Source organism: Pelodiscus sinensis, chromosome 24, assembly GCF_052426305.1.
Source record: "Pelodiscus sinensis isolate ZL-2025 chromosome 24, ASM5242630v1, whole genome shotgun sequence".
Classification (NCBI taxonomy): Eukaryota; Metazoa; Chordata; order Testudines; family Trionychidae; genus Pelodiscus; species Pelodiscus sinensis.
This window is the reverse complement of record NC_143075.1, coordinates 802,649-829,744: the sequence shown is the minus strand read 5'-3', so window position 1 is coordinate 829,744 and position 27,096 is coordinate 802,649. Positions and strand designations below refer to the sequence as shown.

At 53.8% G+C, this 27,096-nt stretch overlaps 1 protein-coding gene across 9 annotated transcripts in view; it reads left to right on the top strand.

The window, feature by feature from the left end:
- CAMTA1 (calmodulin binding transcription activator 1) overlaps positions 1 to 27,096 on the top strand; it is a 982,645-nt gene that overhangs the window by 891,348 nt on the left and 64,201 nt on the right. Inside the window, exon 1 of one of the 9 annotated variants that reach the window (XM_089773034.1) lies at positions 4,833 to 4,962. The exons of 6 other annotated variants lie outside the window; for them this stretch is intronic. Coding sequence is in view for 1 of the 3 variants with exons in the window: in XM_089773032.1 (XP_089629158.1) it covers positions 6,087 to 6,147 (61 nt within the window). In the remaining 2 variants the exon portion in view is untranslated. Of the gene's footprint in view, positions 1 to 4,832; positions 4,963 to 5,566; positions 6,148 to 27,096 lie in introns of those variants that run through there. 2 more of the 9 variants (XM_089773032.1, XM_089773033.1) reach the window with 2 other exon arrangements.

Sequence of the window (27,096 nt, the reverse complement as noted above, 5' to 3'; positions counted from 1 at the left end):
GGGCCAGAAGAGCCACTGCCATTTCCAGGGCCACTCCTGCATGGGCTGGGATCCAGCAGTCCCCTGCAGAGGCCCGGAGGAGCTGGACAGCCCTTCATCCATGCTGGGTCTTGGGCAGGCAGCTGCTGCCTGGGTACTGGTCAACCGTTATCTGGTAAGCACTGCCCATTAAAGATGATGCTAACCAGGTAACAAGTTAACTGTTAAAATCCCGAGCAGGAGCTGGGGAAGGAAGGAACAGGAGCAGAAGGGAGCAGGGAAAGGCTGGGACAAGGACAAAAAGATCTGGCAACACCAGAGAACACTCTCGTTAAACCCGGAATTGAGGCCTTTATTCCCGAGTCTCAACATTCCATTCCTGGCTAGCAAACAGGTGTGAAACTGGCAAGACCTGCCTCTCTTCCTCTCCCAGTAGCTGGTCCACATCCATAGGCGGCAGCTGGCTCCTCCCCCAGTTATTCCGTTAGCTCAGGCTGTAGCAGTGTATGCTCCACGCTCCTTCCCAGCCACAGAGCACAGGGGCAGGCGGGCAGTGCAGGGATGGCAGGCGACACACTGACATGGAGCACGGGGGGCTGCATGGGAGCCACATAAGCTGGGGCCTGGCCTGGGCCACGTGTGGCTGTTTGGGGAGGCGGAGCCTCTCCGTTGGTGCGCCCACTGCCCATGGCTGGGATAGAGATCAGACTGGATAGTGGTCCCTCTGACATTAAACTCTGGCTCTTGTGCTTCTTGCGTTGCAGGTGAAAATGGCTAATATAACCCCAGTCCTGCAAATGCTGCTGCACACGTTAACTTGGTTGGTTAAGACCAGATACACTAATGGTCTCTTCTGGCCTTACGTGCTATGAATCTGAAAGGATACAACTCTTCTCAGTCAAACCAAACACACGGGTGTCCGCTGGAGCGAGACCTCAGTCCTCCACGGGCAACCAGCCTTCCAGCACTTCACTGCCGACACTGGCTGGCTGCTCAGAATCACGCACGCTTGGAACGTTTCTCTAAATTCCCCCTTTCTTTCCATTGTTTAGTGCAGGGGTCGGCAAGCTACGGCATGCATGCCACTTCTTTTCATTGGCCCAGCCCTGCCCCTCCCCCCCCCCGTGCTGCCAGGAACCTGCGCGCCTACACGGCGACGCACAAACCATTCTGGTCTAAGCCTGCCCACCGCCATGGCAGCTCTCCCTTTCCTCCTGCTCCCTCTGGTGGGGACGGAGACGGCCGAGGGCCACGTTGGGGGCTGGCTGCTGCTGGCATTTCAGGCCTAGAAAACACGGTGGGTGGGCAGGTTGCTGTTGCAACATGTTGAAGCTACCGCCGGGCAGGCTGGGGACCAGAGGGTGTTGAAGCCACAGACAAGTGAGTTGCTGCTGGGGGATACTGAAGCCGTGGGTGGATGGGTTGGGGATTGGGGGTGGTGAAGCTACTGGTGGGCAAGTTGGAGACTATGGTGTATTGAAGCCATGGGCGGGTTGGGGACCGGGACAGGCCAGGGGCTGCTCGGGCACCGCTCTGGCAGCCAGGGCTACGTTGGGGACCCGCAGGGGCAGCTGCTATCAGCATTTTGGGCCTAAAACACATGGGGGGTGAGTGGGTGGGTTGCTGCCGCAGCTTGTTGAGGCCACAGCCGGGCGTGTTGGTGACCAGGTGATGTTAAAGCTGCTGGCAGGTTGGGGACTGGGACAGGCCTGGGGCCACGTTGGGAGGGTGACTGCTCGGGTAGCCACTCTGGTGACCAGGGCCACGTTGGGAGAGTGACTGCTCGGGTAGCCACTCTGGTGACCAGGGCCATGTTGGGAGGGTGACTGCTCGGGTAGCCACTCTGGTGACCAGGGCCACGTTGGGAGGGTGACTGCTCGGGTAGCCACTCTGGAGACCAGGGCCATGTTGGGAGGGTGACTGCTCGGGTAGCCACTCTGGTGACCAGGGCCACGTTGGGAGAGTGACTGCTCGGGTAGCCACTCTGGTGACCAGGGCCACGTTGGGAGGGTGACTGCTCGGGTAGCCACTCTGGTGACCAGGGCCACGTTGGGAGAGTGACTGCTCGGGTAGCCACTCTGGTGACCAGGGCCACGTTGGGAGAGTGACTGCTCGGGTAGCCACTCTGGTGACCAGGGCCACGTTGGGAGGGTGACTGCTCGGGTAGCCACTCTGGTGACCAGGGCCACGTTGGGAGGGTGACTGCTCGGGTAGCCACTCTGGTGACCAGGGCTACGTTGGGAGGGTGACTGCTCGGGTAGCCACTCTGGTGACCAGGGCCACGTTGGGAGAGTGACTGCTCGGGTAGCCACTCTGGTGACCAGGGCCACGTTGGGAGGGTGACTGCTCGGGTAGCCACTCTGGTGACCAGGGCCACGTTGGGAGAGTGACTGCTCGGGTAGCCACTCTGGTGACCAGGGCCACGTTGGGAGAGTGACTGCTCGGGTAGCCACTCTGGTGACCAGGGCCACGTTGGGAGGGTGACTGCTCGGGTAGCCACTCTGGTGACCAGGGCCACGTTGGGAGCCAGCTACCACTGGGGCTGAGGTCGTATTGTGGGGTGGCTGCCGCCAGCATTTCAGGCCTAGAACACGAGGCGGGCAGGAGGGTTGCTGCTGGGCGGGTGAGGCCTGTTGAAACCGAAGCTGGGCGGGTTGCTGCCAGGGGTTGAAACCCCGGGCAGGCGGGTTGCCCCCAGAGGAAGCGTGGGCAGGTTGGAGACAGGGACGGTCTGTGGCTGCATTGGGAGGTGGCTGCTTGGGCATGCCGTAGGGTGCTGAACCCTGACTCGGAGGCTTGCGTGCTGTGTAAAGTATCAAACTACGCGCCCAAGACTGGAGAACTCAGCGAGGCAGAGCCAGGCCAAGGGTCACACTAAACGGTAAGATCTGAATCTTATTTATGAATGAAACTGCTGGAAGTAGGACTATTACTGACTTGAAAATGAATCGCCGGCACGCTGACCCGTGAATAGACGTGAATAAGTTAAATCTCAGCGTGCCACTTCTGAAATGCGGCTCACCCCTGGTTTGGTGTCCTCACTGCAGCATGGGAGGGCTTTCTGACCATGCATGAACCTGCTAAGGGTTGGATTTCTCCTCTCAACCCCTTGGCGGGGGTGTGTGTGTGCAGGGGAGTGCCTTCTTTGGTAGGGCTCTAGGGCATTTTTAAACAGATCTGTTGTATCGAATTGTTAGAGGACACAGCATTTAGCACCTAGCACTGGCAGTGGAATGTGGTGAGGTTGATGATGCTTCTTGGTTCTTGGGGAGCTCGTGCCAGAGGCTTGGAACTTGTCTCCCGTGGTTCTGTCTTCCTGCTCCTACAGCCTTTCCCTCTCCAGGGCTTGCGCCTTCTTACAGCAGTAAGCTCCACCTCAGCCCACCAATACAGCTCTGACTTTTAGGAGGAGGGGAGTGAGAGGGGGAGATGCTGTATTTGGACCAGTATGATGTTTGGGCCAGACTTGACTCTTCCCTTCCTCTCCCTGTTGGAGATGCTGTCTCTTACTGCACCACCCCAGGATAAGAGTGTGTGGACTGAGCTTTAGTTTGAGTAGACACCCAATGCAAAAACAGGCCCCAGGGTTTAAGGTCCCTTTTGCACTACAATGAGAGCGGGGAGACCTGGCTATTGTATAACCACACAGTGTGGTAGAGAGGGGGCTTTAACTACTTCCTAGCTCCCAAACTTGGTCCCTTACTATTGGGGTGCAGTACAGACAGAGTCAGTTTCCCAGGGGTACAGCAGCTAGAGCAGCACATGCAGCCCTAGCCTGCACACAGGGCAGGCTCTAGGTTTTTTGACACCCCAAGCAAAACATTTTTTGCCCCTCCCCCCCTTTTTTGTTGGCTTTTACACATTTGCACTTTTTTGTTGTTTTTGTCCTGGCATTTTAGCCCTATAAATAGCAAATATAATTGTTATTTCTTTTCCATAAAGGCAAAGGTGCTTCAAGTAAACCCCCCCTCCCCTTTCGCTTGCTGCTGGGTCACAACAGCCTTTTCCCTGCCCTGTCCAGCCCAGCCCCTCCCTATGGCCAAGCACCCTTCACTCCCGACCCACAGGGAGAGCAGGGTGCAGGGACAGTACAGAGCCAGTGGGGATGGGGATCAGGGGGAGCAGGGTTCACCGTGGGGAATGGGAGGCGCAGAGCCAAAGGGGCACAGAGCCAGAGGAGTTCAGGGAACAGTGCATGGGGGGGGGGGTGTAAGGGTGATGCGGAGAATAGGAGGCACAGAGCCAGAGGGACACAGAGATTGGGGGGAGCGGGGTGCAGGGGAGGTGTGGGGAATGGGAGGGGCAGAGGAATCGGGGTCCAGGGGCAGTGTGGAGAAGGGGGGGCACAGACCCAGAGGGGTGCAGGGAAAAGGGGCTGCAGGGTGCAAAGGGGGCCCGTGGATTGGGGTGCAGGGAACAGGCAGCTCAGAGATAGAGGGGCACAGGGATGGGGGAGCAGGGTGTGGGGTGCAAGGGCAGCGCAGAGCCAGGGAAGTGGCAGGGAACAGTGAGAGCAGGGAGACGGGGCGCGGGGCCCAGGAATGGACCGCGCAGGGAGCTGGGCGGCTGGCAGGGAGCGGTCTCTCGCCGGTGAAGGGGGCTGGGGCCATGGCAGGGCGGAGCCAGGCCCCACCACGCTCCCTCCGCGGGACACACAACCAGAGCCAGCTCCTGCGGCCCTTTCAAACCGGCGCGGCGGGGCGGGGCGGGGCGGCTCCCCTGGAAATGCCGCCCCCAGCAAGTGCTTGATTTGTGGTGCCAGAGCGGCCCTGCCTGCGCGGTACCTGTCCCCGGGCTCAGCTCGGGGCGGGGGCAGGGCAGACAGCGACCCCCTCCCACCGCCGCTACCGCCTCTCCCGCCGGGCCACCTGGCTGGGCTTTTGCCACGGAGGCGCAGCTGGGGGAGCCCCGCCCACCCCGCCAGCTCGGGTCTCTGCGGGCCAGGGGGCGGCCCCGGCTCGGGCACGCTGGCGCCTGTCCTAGGTAACTCGGCCCTGGGCTGCGCTCCGGGCGGCGCGCTGGCTGCGGGCTGGATCTGCGGGGCGGGGCGGGCTCCGGGGGCTGCAGGGGGCCGGGGGCGGGGCGGGCTCCGGGGGCTGCAGGGGGGGGGCGGGGCGGGCTCCGGGGGCTGCAGGGGGCCGGGGGCGGGGCGGGGCGGGGGGGCTGCAGGGGGCGGGGGCGGGGCGGGCTCCGGGGGCTGCAGGGGGGGGCGGGCCGGGGGCAGGGGGCCGGGGCGGGGCGGCGCTGGGGGGGCGGGGCGGGCTCCGGGGGCTGCAGGGGGCCGGGGGGCGGGGCGGGGGCTCGGGGGGGGGCGGGGGCCGGGGCAGGGGGCCGGGCTGGGGGGCTCCGGGGGCTGCAGGGGGGGGGGCGGGGCGGGCTCCGGGGGCTGCAGGGGGCGGGGCGGGGCGGGCTCCGGGGGCTGCAGGGGGGCGGGGCGGGGCGGGCTCCGGGGGCTGCAGGGGGGCGGGGCGGGGCGGGCTCCGGGGGCTGCAGGGGGGGGCCGGGCCGGGGGCTCCGGGGGCGGGGCAGGGGGCCGGGGGCGGGGCGGGCTCCGGGGGCTGCAGGGGGCCGGGCTGGGCGGCGCTGCGGGGGCGGGGAGCCCGTGGTCCCGGCTCGCAGCCTGCGGGGCGGAGCGGCGCTTCCCCGGCCGGGTTTGTCATAATGCGGGCGGCCCCGGGCGGCTGCATTGCGGGGGGCGGGGCGGGGCGCTGTTTACCTGCACACGTGGCCGGCGGCCCCTGCCGGCTGCGGGCGGAGGTGGGGGCGCGGGGCGCGGCGCGGGGCCGCAGCGGGGCGGGGCCGGGCCCGCGGGCGCTGATTGGCCGGGGCTGTAAACACGGGGGGCGCGGGGCTCTGCGGTGATGTCATCGGGCCGGGCTGGGGCCGCGCCGCGCGGTTCTCGCCGGCTCCCTTCGCGGGCTGCGGGGGTCGCGCTCACCTGAGGCTTCGCCGCGCCGGGAGCACGCGGCTCCCAGGGTAACGCGCGTCCTTCCCGCGGGCTGCGTGTCTGCGACCCGGTTAGTTCCGCTGCTGGGGAGACGCGTCGGGGGGAGCCGGGGCGGTCTGGCCAGCAAGTGGTCGGGGAGCGCTTGAGAGACCGAGGGAACATGGACAGTCCTGTGAAGAAGGGGCCGTGCCGCGAGAGCTCAGCATCCCTCTGCCTGGCCGGTTAGTCTGGAAAGTGCTGCCAGACCATGTGTTGATTCCCTGGTGGCTAGTTAGCAATATAACCTACAGTGCCTTGGTGAAAGTGGGTTTAAAAAGTCTCCCCCGAGGTTCTGGTCTAGCTGGAAAGAAAAAGCACATTGTATCTAGATTGAATACAAGTGACATTTTCGAGAGAAAAGTTAAACTACCAGGGAGAGCGAAAAGAAAACCGAAATTCTTTGTGGGACCACAGGTAAAGGCACAGAACTTTGTGATATAATCATTGTACCAGGTAGCTTTTAAGTTCAGTTGTTCATTATTAGTACTCTTAGGTTTCTGATACTTGTCAAGGTGCTAGTATTTCCCCAACACTTCTGTTGTAGGAATGCTCTTGGGTTCTTGACTTTAAGAATATTTCCTTAACTGCAGACAATCACAAATGGAAGGAAAGCTTCATTATGAACTAGCAGTGTTGGTACAGATCACTGTGTTAGGGAACGCCCACTATTGAAATTTGTACTTTTAACTTTTAGTATGATTTGACTTGGGTTCTAATATAAATAATGTAAACTAGAAAAAGCTGGCTCAGGCAACAATATGGGAGATATTCAGTAGTTGCTTTGGAGTTAAGACATGCTCCCTATGTGTTTAATAGTGTGTACCATTTTTGTTTCTATGGTGATGCCAAAATTTGAAATAATGTTTTCACTACATTTCAGTGTGTAGAAGTTTAATGGCTTTTTTGAGTGCTGAATGAATCCTTAACATATGCTGAATTTAGACTTTTGGCCATTCAAAAATTGGTTTTGTTTAATACTCCCTGGGAGATTGCTGAGGTGTTTAACGAGCAGTATTTGTATTTTTCATATTAATAATTGGGTTAATTTGTATGTTTGTGTTGGGAGGATGTTCTGAAGCAATTGAACATATTCCTTTACCAAAATTAGTTCAAGAACAAGATTTGCCCAGGGAGGAGAGAGAGACTGTGTTTGCACTGTTTGCAACCTCCTTTAGTTTATTATCCACAGTAATGAAAAAATCACTTTGGGAAGGAAAAGTATTTATCATGTTCTCATTGCATTTGTGTAAGGGAAAAAAAGCTGTACGAAAGACCTTCTGTGTAAAATTATATTGGGTAACTCTGAGCATCTGTGCACTTATGTTGCATGAAGTAGGATTACACGGAAACCTGTATACATTTTAAATGCTTTTTGCAGGCTTGCTCCTTGCCATCTCAATTTTTAAATGATTTTGTTTTAGTACGTTGATGTTATTTACCAAATGTTTACACTTTCTGAAACTTGTACAAAATTCATAGAAAAGTGTCTTAGTAAATATAGAGCTAATGAATTTATTTAAATTGCTTTTAGGAGTTTAAGACATACAGTGACTAGAGCTAGAAACTTGGGATTTCCCTGTGTAATAAAATTGCTCCCTACCAATCACGTTCATTGGCGAACAAAGCTTAAATTCTTCAAGTGATTACTCATGTCCATTCCACATGAAGTGTGTGTGCTCACCACAGGCACTGGTGGTGCTGGAAGATTTTTCCTCAGTTGTATCTGTAGAGGAGTGACTCGGGCAGCCTCCGGAATGGCACCCGCATGGCGTGGTGTAAGGCGTGCCATCTGCTCCTCCCATCTGTAGTTCGTTCTTGCAGCCAGTGACGATGCCTGGTCCTTAGTTTTCATTCATAGAAACTTCAGTTCTTGTAAAGTTTCGCTGGCTAGTTAGTAGCAGAGTTAGTTAGCCCTTCGCAGTAAGTAGCTAGTCCCATCAGGGAGACAGGGCATGCCCCGGTCCCCAGACTCTAAGCCCTGTGATTGCTGTTAACCCTATGCCCATCAGCAGTCTGCATAGCAGTTGCTTCTGTTGCCTTGGCAAAGGGCACATGAGTGACAAAAGTGTAATACCTGTAAGTCCTTTAAACCCAGAACCAAAAAGGAGCGTGAGCAACCAGCACTGTGGCATCGGTGCCTGCTGCCCCACCGATGTCCTCATCAAGCTGGCACTGATCGGTAGGGGTCTGTTTTCTCCTCCTCCCCGCAAGGGAAGGGCAGGGCTGGGAGCGTACTAAGACCGCCAATGGGCAGCTCGTAGCGCCACTTGGGAAGTCGAGCCTCCATAGTGCTTGCAGCTAGGGATGTGAAAGGTTAACAGGTGAGGCTTACTGGTTCTGGTTAACTGGGGAGGGCTGGATTAGTGCCCCCGCTGTGGGCAGGGGTCTACTCTTGCCTTGTAGGACCTGCCGCAGGCCAGGGCACTCCAGTCCACTCGCCTCTCTAGAATCAATTGACTGATTACACGTTACAGTCAATCAGTTAACCAACGAAACAGGATTTTACATCCCTACTTGCAATCCCTCCCAGTTTGGTCTCATCTGTCAATTTTATAAGCATATGTTGTCAGCTTAGAGCCCAAGATTCAAACAGATCAGCCCAGACAGCCCCCTCGTGGCCCCCAGGAACAAGTCTAGCCCTGGGCTGGGAAGGTTTGCAAAGTCTTGGACATGAGGCTTCCCCCTCCTCTCAGGCTTTTGTCTGATAAGTGTCAAGGGCCCCTTCCCTGGACCAGAGTCTGTTCTGCCTGCTCCCCTTCCCCAGGGTCTATCTGCCCAGCAAAGGAAGGTCTAAGTATAGCCAGGGTAAACCAGCTGTCCTCTAGCTCCGTGGTGTCCAACCAGTTCTGAAGCAAACTAGCCAAATAGCCCCATTGTTTGTCAACTAGCTACGCTCAACCGGCCAAATAGCTACCCGTGGCTAACGAGTTGTACACCATGGATCTAGCTGTTGGGAGTATCAGAGTGGTGAAGACGTGGCAGAGCAGACTTCAGCATGGGCTAGCCCTAGTGTGCTCCAGCAAGGGCCTTGCATATACACATGGGTTGCTCACCTGTGCTCTAGTTTATGCCACCACAGACTAGCAGCCCAAGTCTGTGCAGGGTCCTCAGCAGGGCTGTACTGGGCAGCTTGCTCACAAGTCCCTGCTGCCACCTGTTCGCTGCTGTTGTACCACGTGCTAGCATGGTTAACATTGGAGTGGCGATTCCGGACCACTCTATAGTCACACCAAAGGCTGTCAGCCCTGCAGTTAAAAACCCGCAGCTGGCCTGTGTTAGCTGATGCAGGCTCGCTCGGCTTGGGCTGGGGGGCTGTTGCGTTGCCATCTGGATGTCTGGAGCACATGTTCTAGGAGCCTGAGAGGTGGAGGGTGATACCTCAAGGGTGTAGGTAGCAAACGCTGTTAAAGATGCTGCTTAAAGCCATTGCCGGAAGTACAGGTTTGGTCTCCCATCAGGGTCTATCACCTGTGAATTAATCAAGTGCTGAAGTCGATCCTGTCTCCTCGCTCCCTTCCCTGCGGTGCAGGTGCAAGAAGGAGACATGAGGTGAGTGATGCTTAGGTGCAAATAGCTAGGTAAGAGGTTACTGAGGGATGGGGTACAAAAGAGGGAAAACCCCAATGACAAATTGACAAACGTAGAACAAAAGTAACAAAACTAGTGATTGTGACCACAACAAATAGGGGGCTTGCAGCCCAGACCCACTGAATCAAACCCTTTGGTGCTGTGATTAAAATGGCGAGAGACCCTGTAAGTTCTGGGCCCTTTCTTTCCTGGGGACTTGGTGGCACTGGGGGAGGTGCCCAGGCCCTTCTGCCCTCCGGCTGATTTGGAGCCTTGGGGAGTCCCATGATGCTCTGTCCCAGTCTGGGAGGGGTGAAGAGAAGTCACAGGCTGGTGACAGTATCTCCCCTCTCTCCTCCCCCTCCCCCCCCCCCCCCCCCCCCCCGGCACTGCTGGAATTGTCCCTTGCTGGCTGGTGGCAGAGCAGACGGCCCATGTGCTGCTGCCACGATGGCCGACAGCCCGGAGCCTGGGGCAGCGCAGCCCTTATAAAGCCACCAGGGTGGGAAACGCCTGAGGACAACAGACTGTTTGGTGGGAAAATGGGCCTGGGCTGGTCTGAGCAGTCAGCGTGCGGGGAGGTACGGGTCAAAGGTCACACGCTACAGCTTAGTTGTCTCAATTACTGACTGAGACATCGTCCTAACGTTCAGTTTTAACAAGGTAGAACAATTATGTCGTACACAAACAAAACCCCCTAACAGCGTCCCAGAGCTCAGTCTGCAGCCCAAGCTGGAAAGTCGACATCACGATTAAACAGCCCTGCCGAAGCCAGCCCCCACCGGCCACACAGAACGCCGCGTGCGCACGTTCCCGTAAGGCATATGACCGACAGGTCCAGTGCCCAATTGTAGAGATGCCCCAAGACCCTGTGCCCTGCGACTATTCTCTTCTCACGTATTTGTTCTTCCAGCAAGAATTCCTAAGTCAGCCCAGGTGGAATTCATATTGCAACACACGGGGCTGTCAGAGTTCCTGTGACGGTCTGGAGGTGCTTGGCCAGTCTTTTAAGGTAGATTGCATGGTAATCCACCGTTCGGCCCTACCGCAGACATGGTCTGTTTTAGTCGATTTCGTGATCGCAGGCTTTGAAAATTCCTCAGTTAAATGGCTTCAGATATTTACACATGAAATGTCATGGTTATAACCATGGGAGTCTCTACTGAAAAGAGGGCTGTAGGGGTCATGGTATTGCACCCTTACTTCTGCATCACTAATGGAGGCGCTGCCTTCAGAGCTGGGCAGCCAGAGGGCAGCGCGCAGCACAGACTTGTGGGGGGATCATCACTCTTTGAGCAGGGACTGGGGGCACTGTGGCCCCTTCCCTCCCCACAGCCAGCCCAAGGCCCCATAAGCCACTAAGCCCAGAGCCAGGGGGCGCAGAGCTGAAGGCCAGGGCACTAGAACGGGCACTGCACAGGGAGTAGCCTCAGAGCTGCTTGCAGGTGAGGGAGTTTTCCAGAGGTGAATCTGACCTGGCCCAGAGAGCAGCCCTTGCAGGAAGAGAGGATGTCCCCTTCCCTCCTCCGTCCCCTCAGGGCTAGCAGCCGGAGCCCGGTAGGGATGTAAAATCCCACTTAACCAGTTAACTAGTTAAACTTAATGGGGGGAAGCTGGAGCAGCCCCTGCACCATGGACACGGGCTGCTCGGGCCCAGCTGCTCCCGTGTGCTGGGAGTCAGTAGCCTCACCTGCCAGGTTGAGAGCAGCTGAAGCAGCAGTGTGTGTGTGTGTGTGTGTGTGTGTGTGTGTGTGGCGGGGGGTGCGACTGGCCTCCAATCCGCGTGGGCCCCTAGGTGGAGGGCTGCTTCTGGGCAACGTTTAACATCCCTAAAGCCTGGTACATGGTAGGAGCCCCAGCTGGGGTGTCTAGTCCTGACCCTCCCCAGCAGATATCAGTGGGGGCCGGATTTCACTGTCCATGACACACACTTCACAGCTGTGAGTTTTGTAGGGCCCCGTCTCTAAAATAGGAGCAAAGATTCAGTTGTATTGTAGTAACCGTCGTGCAGCGGCCCCAAGCACGCGTTCGAGGATCTAATGCTGCATGTCGTGACCTGTTTGCTTGGCAGTGACATTCTGGCACAGCATTAGTCAACACAGTCAGAAAGCACAGCAGACACATGGACGTATGCTGTAACACAGACACTGGCATGCTCACAGAGGAGTTGCACATTCTGGGAAACCAGAGATCATTCTTAGACTGGATTCTTGGCTCAGAGACACTTGGCCAAATGGCTGAGTAACTTCTGCAGCTGTGGACTTCAAAATAAAACAACCTCCATTCAAGAGTAGAGGCTCATGGGGAAACATCAGCCAGGACCGGTACTCTGCCTCCCTAATGAGCCTCATTCCCAAATTCTTTGCTTTTTTTGCCTGAGATGTGGCACCAGAATGTAGATAAGAGGATAGAACAGAGCAAGTGACAGTGAAACATCTTCCTGCGGAGAGTCACTAATGTTACTGGAAATTTGTTTCCGCCAAAGAAACAGTACGTTCCCTGTAATACTTCTCTCTGCATCAAAATGCCCCTGCAGCCAGCAATTTTCAACTGTTAGAAACTCCACTTGGTGAAGCAAAGAGAAGCGGTTGGCCTTTTAGGGTGTGTCTATACTGCGCCTGAAGCTCAAAATAAGCTATGCAATTTGAGCTACGCAAATTGAGTAGCTTATTTTGAGTTAATTTCAAAATAACTTATTTTGAAATTTGATGCTGTCTACAAAGCACTTATTTTGAAATAAATCACTATTCTGAAATTTCCCTTATACCTCGCGGAATGAGGTTTACAGGGACTTCAGAATAGCGAGCCCGTTATATTTCAGAATAATAGCAGCACTCAAAAGACACGAATAGCTATTTCGGGATACCCCCATATCCCGAATTAGCGCTACAGTGTAGATGTATCCTTTGAGACAGATAGAGAGCCTTTAAAAAGAAAACCGTAATCTCTCACTATCCGGCATTGATGAAAGGAAACTTTAGGCTGCTGTGGTCTTTGCATCTTGTACCCCAGACAGGCCAAGTTTTAGTGTAATTTGATTTGTATGGCCTGATGCTGACTCTAGTAGGCGAGTAGCTAACTAGCCATCTGATAAATGGAACCTATGTACTGCAATGCTCCATACCTCTCAGAGGCTAAATTCATATTCATTTAAGACGTGTGATGACTACATGGGCATCTCCTTCATAGTGATCACCATATACTGCTAGTTGCTATCCCCTGGAAAGTCCCCCCCCCCCCTTTTTTTGTTTTTAATACTGTGTCCATGTTTGCAGAGTAAGGAGAGGTGTGTCAGCTCTACCAAGACCGTTAAGCCCTGGAGCAGCAGGCAGCTCTATTGTTGGCTTGACCCTGGCAAGCTTGCGGGGCGGTGGGGGCTGTGCAGCCTGTACCTCAGCTCCAAACACACTGCCAACAGCCAGTAAAATGCCAATAACGCTTGTAGAATGGCTGCGTGGCTACTTTCTTTGCCAGCCAGCCAGGTCTTCTGGAAGCCATGAGGAATCAACAGAAACAATAGGGTCTCAATTAACGCACATTAACGCCTGGGATGAATGCAGGGCAGAATTAACGCATTAAAAAAAATTAGCACGCGTTAATCTATGGTTACCTAAATCCATTTTTCCCCAACACGTCCCCATTTTCACTTGTTAAATTTCCAGCCATCTGGCTTTTTTAAATGGCAAAAAAATGTCGGGATTTTGCCCTGCAGAGGGTATTGGGGAGGGGACGGCACGTGCCTGTCAAATGGACCGTTTGGAGCTGCGTGCCCGGACTGTTCACGGCCGCTCTGCGCACGCGCCCCGGTGCCTGGAGGGAAAAGCGCGTGGCTGCAGCGGCTCCGATGAAACCCAGAGCAGGTCTGATGGGGGGGGGGGGGGGTGGCTCCTCCCACAGAGTCACCGTGTTACCCTCCGGCCTGCTAGGTTATGTCCCCAGTTCTTCGGGAGGGGTGGAGCATTGGGTTGGAGCAGGGAGGCTGGGGGTGCCTGGCTCTTGGGGAGAGATGGGTGCATTGGGTTAGAGCAAGGGGGGGCTGGTTCTGGGGGGGGCAAGGGAACTGGGTTCTAGGAGGAGGGCTCTGGGGAGTGTCTGGTTCTGGCGGAGGGTAGCGGCGCTGGCTTAGAGCAGGGAGCCAGGGTGAGGGCCTTGGCTTGGCGGGGGAGGGCTGTATTCTTATTAGTGTTTAACAGTGCAATTAATCGCAATTCGTTTTTGTAATCGTTTGGCAGCCCTAATGAATAGCACTGGTTAATGATCGGCCTCGTGTCAGCAGCGGCAGCCGGTATTATTTAGCTTTGGCCGGGTTACGGGGAGGGCGCTGGCGAAGGCTTTGTTTGTTGCTGGTCTGTTGCTTTCTTTGACTTGCCTTTACGCCTCTCTCTCCCCTCCTGGAGAACAGTAGCCATGGGACTGTCTGCTCCCTGGGTTGTGGTGCAGCGCACTGGACGAGCGCAGTGCAGTGGTGTATTTTCACCTCCGTGTTTGTGTGAAGCAAGGCGAGGGCAGAGAGATGCGGCTGCTGAGTGGAGCGCTTGCAGTGTGTCGCTTGGGCTGTGTCTACGCTGGCGGGTTCTTGTGCAGCACGGCGTGGGAAGAGAGGGCTTCTCGCACAAGAGCTACGCTCTTCTAACAAGCGTGAGCTCTCGTGCGCGACAGGGCAGTGCGGACGCGCGGCAAAGGCTTCTTGCGCGAGAACTGGCCTCTGGGGAAAACACAGGTGGCCTCTCCGACACTCCATGCGCACAATCACCACTCGCTGGTTCCGCCCAGCCAGCCTCCCCTTAAAGGCACAGGCACCCAGCGGAGCCGCGTGGCACGTGCAGCCTAGGTAGCAGCTGGGGGAGCAGAGGCAGCCACAGGCCTCACCCAGGAGCCACCCCAGAATACCCAGCAGGCCCACAGGGGCACCAAGCGGCGGGCTCCATGCTAGGGCCCTGCTGAGGTCAAGGCCCTCCTGGACTTCTGGGGCCAGGAGGACGCCCTCTGGGACCCGAAGTCCAGGAGGTGCAATGCACAGATCTTCACCCGGATGGCCCAGGCGCTGGAACAGGTCCGGGCCAAGGTGAAAGACCTGCGGCTCAGCTACGCGTGGGCCAGCGAGCGTGGGGGCGGCCGAGCCACAGCCTGCCCCCACTACCAACGCGTGCACAGCATCCTGGGGGACACGGGGGCTGAGGCCCTGCAGACATGGGTGGACTCATCCATGGCCACCCCGGTGGTCTGGCCGGCGGAAGCAGAGGAGGAGGAGGACGGCAGCCTGGCCCGGCAGCCAGGACGTGTCCCGGGTCTCCTCGGAGGCTGGCGAGGGATCCTCCGGTGAGTGTCGCGGCTGCCACTTACAAGTGTGCGGGGGGCAGTGGGGCCACATGGTGGGGGAGAGGGTGCGGCACATGGCGCTGCCTGGCCGCATGCTGTGCAGCGGCACGCAGCATGTGCAACCTCATGCGGCCAGACCAAGTGGCACACAGAGGTGGCAGCCAGCCCCTGCACATGCCTGGGACCCTGGGGGTCATGCATGCCCAGCCCGGGAGTCGGGGGAGGCCGGCTGGGAGCAGCCCAGCCCCAAGGGCGCAGCCCTGACCCCACACAGCCCAAAGGGTGCCGCCCTCAGCATACAACCATGGCTGCCCATGGGACACAGTGGCTGCCCCAGGGGAAGGCACAATGGGCCCCCCACAGCACAGCACCCTCGGGCCCTTCCGCTGCTCCCAGGGGAATCCCCCCACGCCAGCCGCACCCGTCCCCAGGTGTCGTGGCACGTGAGGTGCTGGGAGCAGGGCACGGGGTGCCTGGAACACCATGGGACAGGGCTCACTGACGGCCTCGCTTCTGTCTGCTTCCCCCACAGCAGGACCCCCTGCCAGCGAGGGACCCTCCAGCCCCGTCCTGCCGGCGCCGAGGAGCCAGGGCCCGTCGCAGCGCTCCCGGGACCGGCTCCGCCGCTATGTGTGCGCCGTTGAGCTCATGGAGCGCTCACTCGCTGCCAAGATCCGCACAGACAAGGAGCGGGTGTGGGGCCAGTACGTGGAGCGTTCTGTGACCGTGTGTGCACCCTCCTGGGCACAGTCGTGGAGCGCATGGGCCCTGCGCCAGAGCGTGGCTGGGCCCCCCCGCTGCTCCCCCCGCTGTGCCCAGCCCTCCCCCCGCGGCTCCCCTCCGCCATGGCCCCCCGATCTCAGTACCTCTTGGTGCACCCGGCCCCCGCAACCGTGGGGGTGGGAGAGGCCACCCCACCCACCCATGAGGCCCTCCTGTTAGGAGCCCTCCCCCTCTCCCCTCCCAGTTAAGAGCCCCCTTCCTCCCCTTGTAAATAAACTTGCGTTCCATGTTAACCGAGTGCATGGGATTTGTTGGGAGGTGAGGGAAGGGTGGCGGGAAGGGGTGGTGATGGGGGCGGGAAGTGGGTGCATAGGGGGAGCCCTGCGGTTGGAGGTGTAGGTGCGGCCTACTGTGGGGCCTGGTCGAGCAGCACCCGGAGGGCTTCCCGGATCAGCACGCAGCACTCGGGTTGCCAGGTGTCCAGTATTGACCTGGACAGTCCGGTATTTCGCCTCCTGGCCGGTAAAAACATTTGGAAAATACTGGACACCTGAACTGTCTGGTATTTTCTGGCCCCCCCCCCCCCCCCCCCACCCCCAGCCAGGAGGCAAAAATACAGGACATCTGGCAACCCTACAAACACTCAGCACCTCCCTCCGGTCCCCAACACCCGCAGCCCCCAGGCTTACCAGGCATGTCAGGAGGCACCTGAAGCGTGCCTTCAGCCGCCCGAAGGCACACTCCACAGTGTTACGGGCCGGTCCAGGTGGGCAGGTCCATTGTCGGCGCGGTTGTCCGGCAGGTAAAGCACCCGGGGGACTGCAGGCCCACCCCGGGGGAGGGAAGAGGCCAGGCCCTCGTGGTAGGCCGCATCCCCCACAATGCAGACAGCCCTGACGGTGAGGTCCTGCTGAGGGAAGTGGTTCCCTGCTCCCAGCCTGTGGCACAGGCCCAAGTGCCGGAAGATACAGGTCTTGTGGGCTTGGTCGGACCACCCCACGTAAAAGTCTTAGAATTGGTGCCGGTGGTCCACAAGGCCCTGGAGCACCACTGAGCAGTAGCCCTTCCGGTTGATGAACTGGGCCACCCGGTGCCCGGATGGGGATTTGGGTCCCGTCCACAGCTCCCCTGCAGTTCGGGAACCCCAGAGTGGCGAAGCCGGCGAGGGTGGTATCCAGGTCACGGGGGTGGATGACCCTCTGGAGCAGCACGTCATTGATGGCGCAGACAATCTGAGGAGAGGCACATGGGAGCATGGGATGCAAGGAATAAGACGCTGTGGGTACATGGGCCCATGGGGTGTGCCCGTCCGCCTTGGATGCCCACTCCCCCATGCACTCCAGGGCCCTCTCTCCCAGGCGTTCCCCCCCCCTCCCCCTGCCGGTGGGGCTACTGGAGGGAGGGATGGTGTGACCCCCCCCCCCCCCGGTGTGCGGGGCTTCCCATGCCCCGCCCCCCCCGGCCAGGCCTCTTCCCTCCTCCAGGATGGGCCCGCGGCCCCCCGGGTGCCTTACCTGCCGGACGACCATGCCGACACTGGACCTGCCCACCCCGAAGTGGTTCCCTATGGAGCGGTAGCTGTCCGGGGTGGCCAGTTTCCAGAGTGATTGCGACCCAGGTGCAGAGCTCGTGGAAGGCCCCCCTGCGCATCCAGAAGTTCTTCTCCCCGTGCTGGTCGCCCCATTGTCCCAGCACCAGGCTCTCCCACCAGTCCCCGCTGGTGTCGTGCCTCCACAGGCGCCGGTTGGGGGTGGGTGCCCAGGCACAGCTGCGGCATCAATAAGAGCCTGCGGGTGCTGCCCGGTCTCCAGCTCCTGCTGGAGCAGCGTGGCTCCCTGGTGCAGCTCTCCACGGCCTCGATGATGGCTGAGAGGGGACACTGGTCGGGGTCCTCCTCCCGCTGGGCTGTGGCTCTCAGTCCCTCCCGGAGGTGCCTAAGCACACAGCCGCAGGGCAGCGGCCGTCCAGGGGTCCCTTTCAGCGCGTTTCCCAGTGGGGATCCAGCACACGCCCACAGATGCCGCTGGTGACCTCGTGCCATGGGCAGCGTGGCTCCAGGGCCCCGTTCTTGCGCAAGACCATCCCGCCATGGTGGATGCTTTCTTGCGCAAAAGCTCCTCATTCTTGTGCTGTACTTCTGGCTGTGTGGATGCTCCCTTGCGCAAGAGCCCGCCAGCGTAGACATAGCCACGGTGTCCCGAAAGAAGCAGCCGTGAGAGTCCTCCCTTGACTGGGGTTAAGGTCCAGAGAAGTGGCTGCTAGAAAGCAAACTCCATTGGTCCCAGAATCCCAAGGTTCTTTCTCTGCTGCTGTTGAGAGGTTGCTTGGCAGGACTGGGACAGTTATGGCTTTCCCGGACTGATAATCAGAACCAACGCTGTGCTCAGTTTTCTAAACTGTATTTTAAATACACTCGGCAGCACCCTTCTTAACTCCCTCAGTGAAATGGAGAGGAAGGGATACTAGCCATGTACCACAGTGAGAAGGCTGGTTTTGCAGCGTTTACAAGTATTAGAAAAAGAAAGGCAGGACGTTCTGTATCTCACGAGTAACCCATCTTCTCTGGTCCAGCCAGCTGTGCACCTCGCTAGACCACCGTTCTTGTAAAAAAAGGAGTGTTCCATCAGTACTAAGGTATTAGGCAATATATTCTCCTCAAACTCTCCTTGCCAGTTGGTCTCTAAGGTGTGTACCCCAGTTCCAAGTTTTCCATTACCCACATTACACTGCATATTCCTAGAAGGCGAACGCCTACTATCTCCTAGACTTGAGGCTGTTTTTTGGGATAAGAGGAAGTTAACGGTAGCTGTCAGTGAAACACTTTTTGGAGCGGGACTGTTTATTGTGCTTATTTACATCACTTAGCACAAAGAGCCACTAGACCCAGCAGTAATACTGAAAACGAATGAAAAGTAAATTCAAACCACTTTTACCTAAGGTTAAAAACAACAAGTACTTCACCAGAGGGATTAAACTTCTGGAAAAACCAGGGAGATCTACCAGTGTTCACATCCCTGTCTATGAGGAGATGTAGGGAACTGACCCTATTTCATTTGTGTTTATATATTGTAGAAAATGGGTATCCCCTCAGAATTTAGATATCAGGGTGATAGCTTAAATACCTTGGATGAAAACATGGAATCCCGAGAAGGGACGTGTGAACTGAAACTGCTGAATTCCTAATTAGACAGTGATGATCCAGAGGGAATGAACCTTGGCATTCACTAGAGAAAGCGAGAGAGAACAAGAACATGTTAAAAGTCCCCTGCCTGAAACTAAGCCCAAAGCTGAAAGGAAAGAGGACTAGGAAGGGACACGCATGCTACAAAGCTGCGGCAGTATGGCTTGGAAGGATGTGATTTTTATCTGCAAATGTTGATAAATGTCTGTTTCACTGTACACATACAAACCAAAAAAAATCCGTTGATGATGATGATTGAAATATATAGCTAGGCAAAGTAAGAAAAATGTCAGTATAGAATGTGATTTCAAGCTATCTGCTATATATATTTTGACGTGATGTTGGCAATTTGTGCTTTAGATCTTTAACTTTTTTAATCTCAGTGATTACTCCAATAAATAATTACAGTCCAAGACCACCCCCCAATTGTCTGACTCCTTCCCCACCATTTCCTGCAATTCTGAAAATGTACGTTGATAAAAATTGAAAAATTATTACAAATAAACGTATCCATCATAATTATTTTAAAAAATCAAATTCAAACTCCGATTTCTTTGCGTTTTTGAGAGGCCCAGACAGGAAAAGTTCAAAATGTAATTGTTCCCGTCTCCCATTGATTGTTACGGTATGCATACGTTCATTTATTGCTCTGTAGTCCCATTAAGCCGGAGAGGCGCGCTCTTTAATATGCTGAGACTTTGACAAAAAAAAATCCTTCTCCAAGAATTTTGTGGGACTTAGTAATCAGTACTAGGTTTTCCCAGAGAATGATAAACCAGTGCGAACAGATTTGGCAAAGGAGAAGTTCCTGTGCTAGTGCTGTTCCCTACAAATAGTGAGAATAGGTGTTCTAGGACTGTAACTGTTATGAGAGGAGTGCATCTTAAGAAAGTAGATCAAGTTCCTTGCTTCTCTTCCTAAATTCTAGCCAGCTCTTTCATTGAGATGTGGGAAAGCAGTGGAAAAACTCACTTTGCCTTTGTGAAAAGGCTAAAAAGTTTAAAGTCCAAAAAACCTAAGACCTCAGATGTGCTAAAGAGCTTTGTGGAGTGTTAGCTATCGAGCCTGCACCTGCCTGCCTTTGCTGCCTTCTCTGAGAGATGCGTGGTTGTCTCTTATGCACTGGGCCTGAGCAGCTACTCTCAGGATTGCATGGAGAGATAGTAGAAGTACAGCCCCACGTAAGAGCTTAATGTGCATGCTGTTGGGTTTGTATGATGAGATGTTGAGTCCTGAAGCATCACAGGACTATAACAAACCTGAGCATGGTCTCCAAGTTCTTCATGCCCACTGAGGTGGCAACTTACAGAAACCTCTGAGGAGTCCTGTGGTACCTTAAAGACTAACGAATTTATCTGATCATTGGCTTTTATGGGCTGGAGCCCACTTCATCACATGCAGGTTCCAGCCCATGAAAGCTTATGTCTAAATACACATGTTAGTCTTTAAGGTGCCACAGGAATCCTTGTTGTTTTTGGTGAAACAGACTAAGATGCATGGGCTACTCCTCTGATACAAGAAACCTCGTAAGTGCTGAAGATGGAGAGGTTTTTAATAAGAAATGGTGCAAAATTGGTGGACTTGAACTTCTGGGGTATGTCTAGACTACAGAGTTTTGTCGACAGAAGTTTTGTCGACAGATACTGTCGACAAAGCTTCTGTCGACAAAGAGCGTCTAGACTACATCCAGGTCTGTCGACAAAGCAAGCCACTTTGTCGACATAACAGTGTGGACGCAAAGGACAGTGTAGATGCAATAATGCCTTCTATCAACAGAACTCTGTCGACAAAAGGCGTTATTCCTCGTAGAATGAGGTTTACATACGTCGACAAAACTGCTGAGTTATGTTGACATAACTCAAAGGCAGTGTGGACGCAGGTATAGTTTTGTCGACAAAAGTCCACTTTTGTCGACAAAACCCTGTAGTCTAGACACACCCCTGGAGTGATGCAAAGTGTTATGTCAGATCCCATCAGGCTGTGTCACTCTGAAGCGTTGCAGGATAAATTATGCTACGTTTTGACAAACTTATCTTTAACGTCAACTCTCCCATGTGTGTATTTGTGCTTCACAGCTTTGGGGTTTGTTTTTGTTGAGTTTTTGAGTGGAGGTGGGACAGTAAAGGTTTTCATGAGAGCTCCATTACTGCTTAATTCCTTTGTATTCAGTGTTTGGTAATATTCGACTAAATGTCTCGTAACTGTATCCAAGTGGTCAGCGGAACAGGACCAATTTTTATCGTATTTGGGGTGTCCCTCCAGCTATCTTATATTTTCCAGAGCAACATCCTGTGTCCATTGTGATGATTGGGATTGAAATCAGTTGCCCAAAAGATGTTTTGTGTCTCTGAGGAATTTTTTTCATGTTGGGATAATTGGATTTGCATTGATTTATTTAATTGTATGGCTCTCGGTTGTATTTGATACAATACAAGAACTGATACATCTGTATCCTCATCATTTTGAGGCCTGTGAAACAAATCTTCAGTACTTAGGTCATTGATAAATAAAAGATCCTGTGTGAGCGGAAAATCTGATACTTTTCTCTGATTTTAATAGGTGCTATATTGTAGCTAACCTTTTTACATGCCAAAAAGCTTAAAGTTGCTGAGAAATGCGCTGATTGAAAGCTAAATTAGCTGCAAGGAGAGGAAAAGTTATGTCTGGGTAGCAAACAATGAGGGGCAGTACTCTGTACTCAAAGCTGTGTGTTCTTTTGGCCTCTTTCAGCGGGTGCACAGGTGCTTCTGCTGCTTATCTGTGGGCGCCTTGCCTTTCCTGAGCCTGTGCAACTTCAAGACATTAGAGAGGAAAGAAAACCATGTAAATGCCCATTTCTGTGTCACCGAATCGCTGCGCTCTCCAGGGTGCTGCATGTAACATGGCACAAATTGAGTTGAGAACAATGAATCAGTGAAGTTGAGAGAAGTTAAGAGAAATTCGGGTTTGTATCCTGTCCTGTACATTATACTACAGGAGATGTCTCACATTTGCTAGGCTCCTGCAGAACTGGATTAAATGTATAATTTAGGGGTACAGCATCAACTAAGGATGTTAAGTATCAGTTAATTAACTAATTGAGTAGTCGATGGAATTTCCATTGATTACTCAATTAGTCAATAAGTGGGGGGGACACAACCGCTGCGCCTTCAAGTGCAGAGCCGCAGCAGGGTTCAGTCCCTGCTCGCCCCGTCTCTGGGACGGCTGCGGCTCTGCCTCCCCTGCCTCTCTGCGCTGGCTCCTGGTCCCTCCCCCCTTGCTGTCTCTGATACATAGGCAGCGAGGGCCGAGGGGGGGCAGACTAGTAGTCACTCAACTAGTCGCTTACATCTCTAGCATCAACCTGACTTTTTTTTTTTTTTTAAATAAATGCAGCTTCCGAATTGCAGGAAGCAGCAGCAGTCAGACGAAGTGGTCTGTTTGGTCAGACCTGTGAGGTGAGACTTGCTGAGGTGTGGCATCTTTCAGGACCCAGTCTTCTTTTACAATCCTCAGTGCGACCAAGGGGGCCAAGATGCATTAGCGGCGAAGCGTGTAGAAATCTAGATTTTTATTTTGTTTTAAATGTTTTCTGTTTTGTAACTAGATTCATAAAAGAATGAGGTGAGTTCGTGGAGGGTAAGTCCACTGAGTGCTGTAAGTCAGGGTGGTCAGGAACACCGTTCTCTAGGCATCCCTAAGCCTCCGACTGCGAGCAGCTGGGACTGGATGACGGGGAATGCATCGCGTGCTATTTGCCCTGGTCTGTTTGTGCCCTCTCGACATCTGGATCCAGCCACTGTCAGAAGACAGGATGCTGGGTCAGAGGGCCCATTGGTCTGATCCAGCGTGGCTGCTCTTATTTGTGCTATAATTAGAAATAGGGTGGGATATATTGAGCATATGGAGTTTGAGGGGGCAGCTGCTGACATACAGTGCCCCCACGTAATACAGCAAGAAACCTTTGTCTTATGTCTGGTAAGGCAGATAACGCTAACGCTCTGCTCCGGTATAGGGACAACCATCCCTGCCCCAGTGCAAGTGCTCAGCAGCCTTTCATTTCGTTTCTGCTGTCAGGAGGTGTCCATGCTCCTCCCTTTGCTCTGGAGCTCTTACCTTGATTTATTTGGATAGTTATCTGGTACTCGCCCTTGCAGAATATTAATCTGTGTACTCCCTGGGGCGATTCCTGCCAGCTGGCTGCCGTGCTCCTGCAATCAGAGGGAGGTGGGAGATGGGACCTGAAGCTACATGGCAAGTTGATCAGGCTGCACCGGGACCTTGATTCTTAACAAGTCATTTCAATCTCACGTGAGCCCGCTGCCTGATTACAGCTCGGCATGTGGGGCCTTCTGGAGCCTTCCCCGGGTAGGAGCTTTATTGTGGCTGAAGAATTGTGGTTGTTTGGAGGGTGGCTCTCCTGGTTCTCGGTTACCTCAGCGTTCTGTTCGGCATTGCCAGTGGCTTAGAGCTGTTGGAAGTTTTCATTCCACTTCCTGTCGTACTCGTAGGAAATTTGATGTTTCTGAATTGCCAACAAACTACCCCACGTTTTGCGATAACAAGTAGGCCTGTGGTACCTTCGAGAGTAAGATACTAACATTAGACATACACGAGCTTTCATGGACAAAACTCATTTCTTCAGATGAGCTTGAGTGCAGCCATCTAACACACAGCTAGCCAGAACCCTGCTCAGACGCTGAAGGGAATACCTTAAATTTGGCTACTAGCTGTCCCTTCTGGATGATAGCTTTGTACTGGTTCTGCTGTGACTCTGGAAACAAATCAATTAAGTTGCTACGTTTTGAGTGGTTGACAGTGTCAAATTTCACCATTAAAACTTGATAATTAGAGATTCAGAACTAGTGTGGCCACGGAATAGGCATTCTTCCCAAAGCACTCCCAAGTGTTTTCAGTCTTTGTCATAGGAAATGTACCTGATTTGATGTTGGCGGCCCAGAGAATGTACTGCATCCACTATGACAGAGATGGTAGGAAGGTGAGAGAATTCTGTATCAGCTGGGACAGAATATTTTTATCAGTCTGCTTAAAAGTGGTCATCACTGAGGCTGGGGTCTGCCATATAGTTGTTGCAGGAGAAACTCATCAATAGGGAGGGCTGTTTTAGAGGACTAAGAAGCGTGTAGCCTGTCAAAAATGTGTGGTGGGTGTCTGACTTCATCTGCAGTGGAGCTGCAACTTTTTGCCACATCCTGGAAAAGCCAGAAGTCATCAGCCAAGGACAATGGTGGTGGCATGATGGCCTTATCTGGGGAGGAGGAGGATATACTGGTTCTTGGAGACATCTCTGTCCCACCCTCTGTTCTCCAGTCTCCTCAGGAGGTACCAAGTTTCTCAACACTGTAGCTGAGGGTAATATCTTGGGGGTTCATAGGTGAGGCTGGAAACCTGAAAAGCGATATGAAAAAAGATATGCAGCCCTGGGAATCCTGGTACAGCGACTGGGATAGTAGAATAGAGCCTGAAGATGGTGCCCATGGTGGGCTGTACCAGTGTGGTGGGTGGGCCAACTGCTCCGGGGTCTCTTGGCTGTCGGGACCATAGGAGGAGTAGTGGGAAACAGCTTCCTTTGGCTTGCTGATTCCTCACTAGACAATGGAAGTGCATGGCAGGGTCGTGGAAAAGACTCTTACTAGGAGAAAACTCTGCCAGCTTCCCAGTGCTGAGAGGAAGACACTCCGGCTTGTCAGGTACCGAGAGTCTCTTCCGTGCCAGGATTCTGGTAGTGCTGACTGACCCGTGCCACTGGTGGGACCAAGGGAGTAAGGGATCTTTTTCACACCAATTGTCCCAGTGCTTGATGGGGCGTCATGACGGTGCTGATGACAAGATGTAGGAGCACAGAACAAATATAGCAGCATCTCCAAGGCAAAGCTTTTTATTCTTGCTGTTTCCTAATTCCCAAGAGAAATGGAGGCTGAAGATCCATACTAGACCTCATAGCACTCCAAAAGTTTGTCAACGCTCAAAAATTCAAGATGGTCATTACTGATGGTTATTCTAACATTGGTACAGCGAGACTGGTTTTCAGCCCTCAGCCTTCAGAACAGTCATCAGCTGCATGAGTTTTCCCCAAGGTTCCCTAAGTAGTGGCCGCACACCTGGGCTCCCAAGAGATCACGATTTACCTCTACTTGGATGATTGCCTTCTTACAGCCCAGTCCTTCCAAGAGTCTTGTTGAGTTATAGATGTGCAATAGAACTTGTCCTACAGATCAATGCCCAGAAATCAATCCTCATTCCTGTGCAGTGCCTGGAATTCATAGGTCCAGCCTCGACTTATTACAGGCCAGAGCACTCCTGCCTCAGAAGAGATTCCTCACTCTGGTCACACTCAGAGAGACCATACAAAAGAGCCCCCGGATATCATCCAGACATTGCCTCCAACTCTTGGAGCATATAGCAGTGGGCCCAATGGTAATACCACACACCAGGCTTCACATCATTGTCTCAAAGTGTGGTTCAGCTTGGTTTACAGACCGAAAAGACACACCCCTGTGTCTGCCCATCAACGTCAAAAACTCCTTGAACTGGTGAAAAGACCCCGCAAATGTTTGCAAAGGGATTCCTTTTTCAGAAACCTCCTATCATTGCTACTCATCACCGACCACTCTCATACCACAGGGAACATATCTAAATGACCTTACAACACAAAGGCTCAGAGGGGTAGCCGTCTCCACTTAAGCTCATCTGAAGAAGTGGGTTTTGCCCATGAAAGTGTGCGCTCTTTTTTTTTTTTTTTTTTTTTTTTTTGCTTCAGAGTGGTAGCCGAGTTAGTCTATACAGGATAAACTTAAACAACAACAAATAGTCTGGTAACACTTTAAAGACTAACAAAACATGTAGATGGTATTGTGGCTGTGCCCATGAAAGCTCATGATACCATCTATGTTTTGTTAGTCTGGTAGCAGTTCAAAGACTATTTGTTGTTTTTAAGTTTATCTATTTTTTTTGTTAGTTTCCAAGGCAGTGTTTCTTAAACTTTTTAAGAACAAGGAACACCAAATAATATTTTTTTATGAGAAACACCAAGGATCTTTTGTTGGTGGAGGGGGGAAGTCAGGGAGGGGAAAGGGTTGGGGGGAAGTTTGAGGGGGGAAAAAAGGTCGCCTGCTCCTTCAAGGGCAGCCATTTTGAATTCTGTTATCTGCGGCACACCTCCCACTGCCTACCACTACCGCAGAACACAGTTTAAGAAACACTGTCCTAAGGTTCTACACGACTACGTGTTGTTTTTACAACACAAAGCAAGTGGATGTCCATGGAGATGTCCCTTCATGTCAACCTCCTTTAGCTCAGGGTGGTCAGGAAAACCTCTGCCCATTTCTTCCTGCAAGAGATCACTCATGAAAGTCCTAATGGACAGCATGGCGTGTCTGTATTACATCAACAGGTGGGAGCCCAGTCATCCTGTCTCTGCACAGAAGCTGTAAGACTATAGAATTGATGCTGCTTCTCCCACAGTGTTGTGCTACCAGCAGCTTACTTTCTGGGCATGCAGAACTCAACAGTGGACAGTCTGTCACGAGTTCCCATTCATCCACGAATAGACGATAAACCCAGCAGTATTCGATGACCCATTCACGTGTGATGGGACACTGACCATACACCCGTTCACTAAACTACACAGCTGAATGAGAAATAGTCACAGTATTGCTAGAGGGTGTGGAGTGGGACAATATTCCCTAAGGTGATGCTCCTCTTCTTCTTTGGCTCGGGGCCTTCTCTATGTCCTAGTTCGTGATGTGCCTGCTGATGTTTCACCAACCCACTCCAGTCCTCCTCTTGCAGAATGAAGGATGCACCCTACGTCCCAAGCTGGTATTCTCCATCTCCAGGCACAGCTTCTTCATGGTTCCAATGCACAGAGAGCTTCTGCTCGAAGGAGGTACAGGAGATAGTACTACTCAGTAGAAAGTCCTCAACACACCATACTTACCTGCAAAAATCATCCCGGTTTCAAATGTCCCCAGCTCTGTGATCCTAGACTATGCACTTGCTCTTTAAAAAAAAAAAAAAAAAAAAAAGAAGAAGAAGTTGGGACTCTCTCTCAGGGTCCACATAATGGCAATAGTGTCCTTCCACTAACGAGTAGAAGGGTATTAGTGCAATCGTGCCTAATCATGAAACGGTTCCTTGGGGTGTAGAAAACTTTTCTCCATAACCTCAGCACCCTCCCCCTACATGAGACCTAATCTTGGTGTTGAAAGGCCTGAGTCGATCTCCCTTGGAACCCCTGGCCACCAGTTCGCTTGCAGAGCTGTCTGAAAACAGCCCTCCTGATAGCAGTCACCTTGGCTGAGCGTGCATCCACCAGCATGGGATTCCTTTGGCCATGTCC